The 10000-nt window shown below is 37.8% G+C and overlaps 1 protein-coding gene across 1 annotated transcript in view; it reads right to left on the minus strand.

Annotated features, from left to right (window-relative positions):
* The window catches only part of LOC144448429 (uncharacterized), an 84606-nt gene that overhangs the window by 45540 nt on the left and 29066 nt on the right, over positions 1–10000 (minus strand). The window contains exon 7 of the mRNA XM_078138673.1: positions 4618–4753. Coding sequence (XP_077994799.1) covers positions 4618–4753 — 136 coding nt within the window. The remainder of the gene's footprint in view (positions 1–4617; positions 4754–10000) is intronic.

The raw sequence follows: 10000 nt of genomic DNA on the forward strand, positions 1-10000 counted from the left end.
CTTCATTTCATGAAAGGGGTTCTACTATAATAATTTGAAGCTCCTTTATGAATAAAAACAATAATACAATCAATGCTGACAGAATGATAGCAAATAAAATGTTTCATTTGATACATTTTAATTATTATACAATGAAATTATTACTCTTGTCTTCCTAATTCTTGTGTCCCTAAACCGGTATGTCCCTACTAGTAATGATATGAGCCACATGTGCGTTGAGTGTTATCTCCTGTCTATCATTTCACATTGTTGTTGATTCAGTGAAATAAACTACGATGTACGGCCGCTACTCTGACGTATTGACGCATCACCAGTCATTCAACTGTCAAAGTTCACGCCCCCTCTCTATAGCATATTGCTGGTTTGAAGTCGGAAGTCACCTGATAATACTTCGGCTTGTAGTTTTAGCTCCATCGTGATCGTATTTCTTGTTTGTTCACATTCAGTTGTTGCTGTTCCTACTTTTTAGCATGATTATTTACAGTTTAAGGTACTGGTCCGACGGACCAGACAAGGTCAAATTTGTGTGGTCCGCCCAAAAAAATCACTGGTCCCGGACCTCGGACCAGTGGATTTGTTCACCCCTGGGAGACTCTCAGAGGAACTCCTACAGTGGTATGTAGACAGGGTAGTTGAAGACAGTTATAGGAGACTCTCAGAGGAACTCCTACAGTGGTATGTAGACAGGGTAGTTGAAGACAGTTATAGGAGAGTCTCAGAGGAACTCCTACAGTGGTATGTAGACAGGGTAGTTGAAGACAGTTACAGGAGACTCTCAGAGGAACTCCTACAGTGGTATGTAGACAGGGTAGTTGAAGACAGTTACAGGAGAGTCTCAGAGGTACTCCTACAGTGGTATGTAGACAGGGTAGTTGAAGACAGTTACAGGAGACTCTCAGAGGTACTCCTACAGTGGTATGTAGACAGGGTAGTTGAAGACAGTTATAGGAGAGTTTCAGAGGAACTCCTACAGTGGTATGTAGACAGGGTAGTTGAAGACAGTTATAGGAGAGTTTCAGAGGTACTCCTACAGTGGTATGTAGACAGGGTAGTTGAAGACAGTTACAGGAGACTCTCAGAGGTACTCCTACAGTGGTATGTAGACAGGGTAGTTGAAGACAGTTACAGGAGAGTCTCAGAGGTACTCCTACAGTGGTATGTAGACAGGGTAGTTGAAGACGGTTATAGGAGACTCTCAGAGGAACTCCTACAGTGGTATGTAGACAGGGTAGTTGAAGACAGTTACAGGAGACTCTCAGAGGTACTCCTACAGTGGTATGTAGACAGGGTAGTTGAAGACGGTTATAGGAGAGTCTCAGAGGAACTCCTACAGTGGTATGTAGACAGGGTAGTTGAAGACAGTTACAGGAGACTCTCAGAGGAACTCCTACAGTGGTATGTAGACAGGGTAGTTGAAGACAGTTACAGGAGACTCTCAGAGGAACTCCTACAGTGGTATGTAGACAGGGTAGTTGAAGACAGTTATAGGAGAGTCTCAGAGGTACTCCTACAGTGGTATGTAGACAGGGTAGTTGAAAGAATTAAAAGGATAAGGGGAAAATTTGAATGATATCAAACCAAGTAGAAGTATTGTGTTGTGTAGTATGGTGTTGTGTTGTGTAGTATGGTGCTGTGTTTTGTTGTTTTGTGTAATCAATATCTGTTGTAAGTTCACTTGAATTCAGGACAGTCCTGGCTACATCAAATATTCAAAGTAGCAATTGAATCAATACCATCATATCTTTGCTTGGTCAATATCTTTAGCAAATTTCATCGAATTTGGTGGTCTTTCTTGGAATAGGCCCTATTTGCCAAAGTTGGTTAATTATGCAAATGAGCAATTAATTGACAGCGCTAAATTTCATTAAGAACTATCATATCTCTGTATAATCAATATCTGATGATATGATGTCAACAACACTGTCCCAGTACTGTATCTCGTGTGAGTCAACAACACTGTCCCAGTACTGTATCTTGTGTGAGTCAACAACACTGTCTCAGTACTGTATCTTGTGTGATGTCAACAACACTGTCCCAGTACTGTATCTTGTGTGAGTCAACAACACTGTCCCAGTACTGTATCTTGTGTGATGTCAACAACACTGTCCCAGTACTGTATCTTGTGTGATGTCAACAACACTGTCCCAGTACTGTATCTTGTGTGATGTCAACAACACTGTCCCAGTACTGTATCTTGTGTGATGTCAACAACACTGTCCCAGTACTGTATCTTGTGTGATGTCAACAACACTGTCCTATATGTACTGTATCTTGTATGATGTCAACAACACTGTCCCAGTACTCTATCCTGTGTGATGTCAACAACACTGTCCCAGTACTGTATCTTGTATGATGTCAACAACACTGTCCCAGTACTGTATCTTGTGTGATATCAACAACACTGTCCCAGTACTGTATCTTGTGTTATGTCAACAACACCGTCCTATATGTACTGTATCTTGTGTGATGTCAACAACACTGTCCCAGTACTGTATCTTGTGTGATGTCAACAACACTGTCCCAGTACTGTATCTTGTGTGAGTCAACAACACTGTCCCAGTACTGTATCTTGTGTGATGTCAACAACACTGTCCCAATACTGTATCTTGTGTGATGTCAACAACACTGTCCCAGTACTGTATCTTGTGTGATGTCAACAACACTGTCCCATATGTACTTTATCCTGTGTGATGTCAACAACACTGTCCCAGTACTGTATCTTGTGTGAGTCAACAACACTGTTCCAGTACTGTATCTTGTGTGAGTCAACAACACTGTCCCAGTACTGTATCTTGTGTGAGTCAACAACACTGTTCCAGTACTGTATCTTGTATGAGTCAACAACAATGTCCCAGTACTGTATCTTGTATGAGTCAACAACACTGTCCCAGTACTGTATCTTGTATGAGTCAACAACACTGTCCCAGTACTGTATCTTGTATGAGTCAACAACACTGTCCCAGTACTGTATCTTGTGTGATGTCAACAACACTGTCCCAGTACTGTATCTTGTGTGATGTCAACAACACTGTCCTATACGTACTGTATCTTGTGTGATGTCAACAACACTGTCCCAGTACTGTATCTTGTGTGATGTCAACAACACTGTCCCAGTACTGTATCTTGTGTGATGTCAACAACACTGTCCCAGTACTGTATCTTGTATGAGTCAACAACACTGTTCCAGTACTGTATCTTGTGTGATGTCAACAACACTGTCCCAGTACTGTATCTTGTGTGATGTCAACAACACTGTCCCAGTACTGTATCTTGTGTGAGTCAACAACACTGTCCTATATGTACTGTATCTTGTGTGATGTCAACAACACTGTCCCAGTACTCTATCTTGTGTGATGTCAACAACACTGTCCCATATGTACTGTATCTTGTGTGATGTCAACAACACTGTCCTATATGTACTGTATCTTGTGTGATGTCAACAACACTGTCCCAGTACTCTATCTTGTATGATGTCAACAACACTGTCCCAGTACTGTATCTTGTGTGATGTCAACAACACTGTCCCATATGTACTGTATCCTGTGTGATGTCAACAACACTGTCCCAGTACTGTATCTTGTGTGATGTCAACAACACTGTCCCAGTACTGTATCTTGTATGATGTCAACAACACTGTTCCAGTACTGTATCTTGTGAGTCAACAACACTGTCCTATACGTACTGTATCTTGTGTGATGTCAACAACACTGTCCCAGTACTGTATCTTGTGTGATGTCAACAACACTGTCCCATACATACTATATATTGTGTGATGTCAATAACACTGTCCCATACGTAGTGTATCTTGTGTGATGTCAACAACACTGTCCCATACATAATGTATCTTGTGTGATGTCAACAATACTGTCCTATACGTACTGACTCATCATTTTGTCCTACATGTTTGGTTACAAATGATTGATGGTTGATTTTTGGGTGGCAAATTATGCACCAAAGGGCCCTACTCGAGATATTTTTTTGCATCATCTGAGATTTGTTTGTGGAATTGACTGAAGGACGGCCTCGGCAGAACACCAGTTTAGTAGTTAAGTTAGGCATTTTTCATGAAATGGCCATGAAGGACGGCCTTGACAGAACACCAGTTTAGTAGTTAAGTTAGGCATTTTTCATGAAATAGCCATGAAGGACGGCCTTGACAGAACACCAGTTTAGTAGTTAAGTTTGGCATTTTTCATGAAATGGCCATGCATGGACTGACTAGACGGAAGACTTTTGTCGTAAATTTTACAAACTACACTTGGAAATAATTTGTAGTTTTTCCAAAACATTCATAAATTTATGGAAAAAAAGAGACAGCAGAAATACAGGTTGTATGGTGTTGTGTTGTGTTGTGTTGTGTTGTGTTGTGCTTTGTTGTGTTGTGCTTTGTTGTGTTGTGTTGTGTTGTGTTGTGTTGTGTTGTGCTTTGTTGTGTTGTGTTGTGCTTTGTTGTGTTGTGTTGTGTTGTATTGTGTTGTGTTGTGTTGTGCTTTGTTGTGTTGTGTTGTGTTGTGTTGTGTTGTGTTGTGTTGTGTTGTGTTGTGTTGTGTTGTGTTGTGTTTTGTTGTGTCATGTCATGTCATGTCATGTCATTGTAAGATGAGAAACCATACTTACAGAACTAATTTTGAAATCTTCAGTAGTAGATTGTGTCATCATACTCTGTACTTCTTTCTTCATATCTTCTTCCGTATCTGATTCCATAGTTTCTTCCTGGTCCATGTTGTCAATGTATTGTTGTAAATATTCTAACCTGTGAACCACAAAACACAATAAACACACAAGACATGAAATGATTTCAATGACTTTCTCTAAACTAATAAAGACTGGATAAGTATCTGGTGGCAAAACATTAAATCATTTATTTTGAACTAAACTACAGGAAATAAATAGTAAAACAAAATCCAAAGTACTGAATTTGAAGACAGAAAGGGTAAGTAAGTACAAAATAACAATATGTCATGATCACAAAGAAATTACAAGAAAATGCTTCCAGCCTACATTTTGTAGTTAGCTAAACTAAACATAGAATAACGCATTATAGGATAAATGGAAGGGTAGCAGGGAAACTGAAAATAACACATTATAGGATAAATGGAAGGGTAGCAGGGAAACTGAAAATAACACATTATAGGATAAATGGAAGGGTAGTAGGGAAACTGAAAATAACACATTATAGGATAAATGGAAGGGTAGTAGGGAAACTGAAAATAACACATTATAGGATAAATGGAAGGGTAGCAGGGAAACTGAGAATAACACATTATAGGATAAAGGGAAGGGTAGCAGGGAAACTGAAAATAACACATTATAGGATAAATGGAAGGGTAGCAGGGAAACATAGAATAACACATTATAGGATAAATGGAAGGGTAGTAGGGAAACTGAAAATAACGCATTATAGGATAAATGGAAGGGTAGTAGGGAAACTGAAAATAACGCATTATAGGATAAATGGAAGGGTAGTAGGGAAACTGAAAATAACGCATTATAGGATAAATGGAAGGGCAGTAGGGAAACTGAAAATAACACATTATAGGATAAATGGAAGGGTAGCAGGGAAACTGAAAATAACACATTATAGGATAAATGGAAGGGTAGCAGGGAAACTGAAAATAACGCATTATAGGATAAATGGAAGGGCAGTAGGGAAACTGAAAATAACACATTATAGGATAAATGGAAGGGTAGCAGGGAAACTGAAAATAACGCATTATAGGATAAATGGAAGGGTAGCAGGGAAACTGAGAATAACACATTATAGGATAAATGGAAGGGTAGTAGGGAAACTGAAAATAACGCATTATAGGATAAATGGAAGGGCAGTAGGGAAACTGAAAATAACACATTATAGGATAAATGGAAGGGTAGCAGGGAAACTGAAAATAACACATTATAGGATAAATGGAAGGGTAGCAGGGAAACTGAAAATAACGCATTATAGGATAAATGGAAGGGTAGCAGGGAAACTGAGAATAACACATTATAGGATAAATGGAAGGGTAGCAGGGAAACTGAAAATAACACATTATAGGATAAATGGAAGGGTAGTAGGGAAACTGAAAATAACACATTATAGGATAAATGGAAGGGTAGCAGGGAAACTGAGAATAACACATTATAGGATAAATGGAAGGGTAGTAGGGAAACTGAAAATAACACATTATAGGATAAATGGAAGGGTAGCAGGGAAACTGAAAATAACACATTATAGGATAAATGGAAGGGTAGTAGGGAAACTGAAAATAACACATTATAGGATAAATGGAAGGGTAGCAGGGAAACTGAGAATAACACATTATAGGATAAATGGAAGGGTAGTAGGGAAACTGAAAATAACACATTATAGGATAAATGGAAGGGTAGCAGGGAAACTGAAAATAACACATTATAGGATAAATGGAAGGGTAGCAGGGAAACTGAGAATAACACATTATAGGATAAATGGAAGGGTAGTAGGGAAACTGAAAATAACGCATGATAGGATAAAGGGAAGGGTAGCAGGGAAACTGAGAATAACACATTATAGGATAAATGGAAGGGTAGTAGGGAAACTGAAAATAACACATTATAGGATAAATGGAAGGGTAGCAGGGAAACTGAAAATAACACATTATAGGATAAATAGAAGGGTAGCAGGGAAACTGAAAATAACACATTATAGGATAAATGGAAGGGTAGCAGGGAAACTGAGAATAACACATTATAGGATAAATGGAAGGGTAGCAGGGAAACATAGAATAACACATTATAGGATAAATGGAAGGGTAGCAGGGAAACTGAAAATAACACATTATAGGATAAATGGAAGGGTAGCAGGGAAACTGAGAATAACGCATGATAGGATAAATGGAAGGGTAGTAGGGAAACTGAAAATAACACATTATAGGATAAATGGAAGGGTAGCAGGGAAACTGAAAATAACACATTATAGGATAAATAGAAGGGTAGCAGGGAAACATAGAATAACACATTATAGGATAAATGGAAGGGTAGCAGGGAAACTGAAAATAACACATTATAGGATAAATGGAAGGGTAGCAGGGAAACTGAAAATAACACATTATAGGATAAATAGAAGGGTAGCAGGGAAACTGAAAATAACACATTATAGGATAAATGGAAGGGTAGCAGGGAAACTGAGAATAACACATTATAGGATAAATGGAAGGGTAGCAGGGAAACATAGAATAACACATTATAGGATAAATGGAAGGGTAGTAGGGAAACTGAAAATAACACATTATAGGATAAATGGAAGGGTAGCAGGGAAACATAGAATAACACATTATAGGATAAATAGAAGGGTAGTAGGGAAACTGAGAATAACACATTATAGGATAAATGGAAGGGTAGCAGGGAAACATAGAATAACACATTATAGGATAAATGGAAGGGTAGCAGGGAAACTGAGAATAACGCATTATAGGATAAATGGAAGGGTAGCAGGGAAACATAGAATAACACATTATAGGATAAATGGAAGGGTAGCAGGGAAACTGAGAATAACACATTATAGGATAAATGGAAGGGTAGCAGGGAAACATAGAATAACACATTATAGGATAAATGGAAGGGTAGTAGGGAAACATAGAATAACACATTATAGGATAAATGGAAGGGTAGTAGGGAAACATAGAATAACACATTATAGGATAAATGGAAGGGTAGCAGGGAAACTGAAAATAACACATTATAGGATAAATGGAAGGGTAGTAGGGAAACTGAGAATAACACATTATAGGATAAATGGAAGGGTAGTAGGGAAACTGAAAATAACACATTATAGGATAAATGGAAGGGTAGTAGGGAAACTGAGAATAACACATTATAGGATAAATGGAAGGGTAGCAGGGAAACTGAAAATAACACATTATAGGATAAATGGAAGGGTAGCAGGGAAACTGAGAATAACACATTATAGGATAAATGGAAGGGTAGCAGGGAAACTGAAAATAACACATTATAGGATAAATGGAAGGGTAGTAGGGAAACTGAGAATAACACATTATAGGATAAATGGAAGGGTAGTAGGGAAACTGAGAATAACACATGATAGGATAAATGGAAGGGTAGCAGGGAAACATAGAATAACACATTATAGGATAAATGGAAGGGTAGCAGGGAAACATAGAATAACGCATTATAGGATAAATGGAAGGGTAGTAGGGAAACTGAAAATAACACATTATAGGATAAATGGAAGGGTAGTAGGGAAACATAGAATAACGCATTATAGGATAAATGGAAGGGTAGTAGGGAAACTGAAAATAACACATTATAGGATAAATGGAAGGGTAGTAGGGAAACTGAAAATAACACATTATAGGATAAATGGAAGGGTAGCAGGGAAACTGAGAATAACACATTATAGGATAAATGGAAGGGTAGCAGGGAAACTGAAAATAACACATTATAGGATAAATGGAAGGGTAGTAGGGAAACTGAAAATAACACATTATAGGATAAATGGAAGGGTAGTAGGGAAACTGAAAATAACACATTATAGGATAAATGGAAGGGTAGTAGGGAAACTGAAAATAACGCATTATAGGATAAATGGAAGGGTAGCAGGGAAACTGAAAATAACCCATTATAGGATAAATGGAAGGGTAGCAGGGAAACTGAAAATAACGCATTATAGGATAAATGGAAGGGTAGTAGGGAAACTGAAAATAACGCATTATAGGATAAATGGAAGGGTAGTAGGGAAACTGAAAATAACGCATTATAGGATAAATGGAAGGGTAGCAGGGAAACTGAGAATAACGCATTATAGGATAAATGGAAGGGTAGCAGGGAAACTGAAAATAACACATTATAGGATAAATGGAAGGGTAGCAGGGAAACTGAAAATAACACATTATAGGATAAATGGAAGGGTAGCAGGGAAACTGAGAATAACGCATTATAGGATAAATGGAAGGGTAGCAGGGAAACTGAAAATAACACATTATAGGATAAATGGAAGGGTAGTAGGGAAACTGAAAATAACACATTATAGGATAAATGGAAGGGTAGCAGGGAAACTGAAAATAACACATTATAGGATAAATGGAAGGGTAGCAGGGAAACTGAAAATAACACATTATAGGATAAATGGAAGGGTAGCAGGGAAACTGAAAATAACACATTATAGGATAAATGGAAGGGTAGCAGGGAAACTGAAAATAACACATTATAGGATAAATGGAAGGGTAGTAGGGAAACTGAAAATAACACATTATAGGATAAATGGAAGGGTAGCAGGGAAACTGAAAATAACACATTATAGGATAAATGGAAGGGTAGCAGGGAAACTGAAAATAACGCATTATAGGATAAATGGAAGGGTAGCAGGGAAACTGAGAATAACGCATTATAGGATAAATGGAAGGGTAGTAGGGAAACTGAAAATAACACATTATAGGATAAATGGAAGGGTAGCAGGGAAACTGAAAATAACACATTATAGGATAAATGGAAGGGTAGTAGGGAAACTGAAAATAACACATTATAGGATAAATGGAAGGGTAGCAGGGAAACTGAAAATAACACATTATAGGATAAATGGAAGGGTAGTAGGGAAACTGAAAATAACACATTATAGGATAAATGGAAGGGTAGCAGGGAAACTGAGAATAACACATTATAGGATAAATGGAAGGGTAGTAGGGAAACTGAAAATAACACATTATAGGATAAATGGAAGGGTAGCAGGGAAACTGAAAATAACACATTATAGGATAAATGGAAGGGTAGTAGGGAAACTGAAAATAACGCATTATAGGATAAATGGAAGGGTAGCAGAGAAACTGAGCAAATAGGTCAAATCAAAGATTGATAAGAATTTGACTTTCAATTTCAAAACTGAGGGTTAACTAGCCAGGTAAAGATAGAGTAGAATGAACTATAGAGGGCGGTATTAGCACTGTGACTAAATTACATGTAAATGACACATTTAAAATGATGGTTAACTCCACACAGTTAGAAATCCACAGGCAAATTACAAGACTTGAAT

Source organism: Glandiceps talaboti, chromosome 17, assembly GCF_964340395.1.
Source record: "Glandiceps talaboti chromosome 17, keGlaTala1.1, whole genome shotgun sequence".
Taxonomy (NCBI): Eukaryota; Metazoa; Hemichordata; class Enteropneusta; family Spengelidae; genus Glandiceps; species Glandiceps talaboti.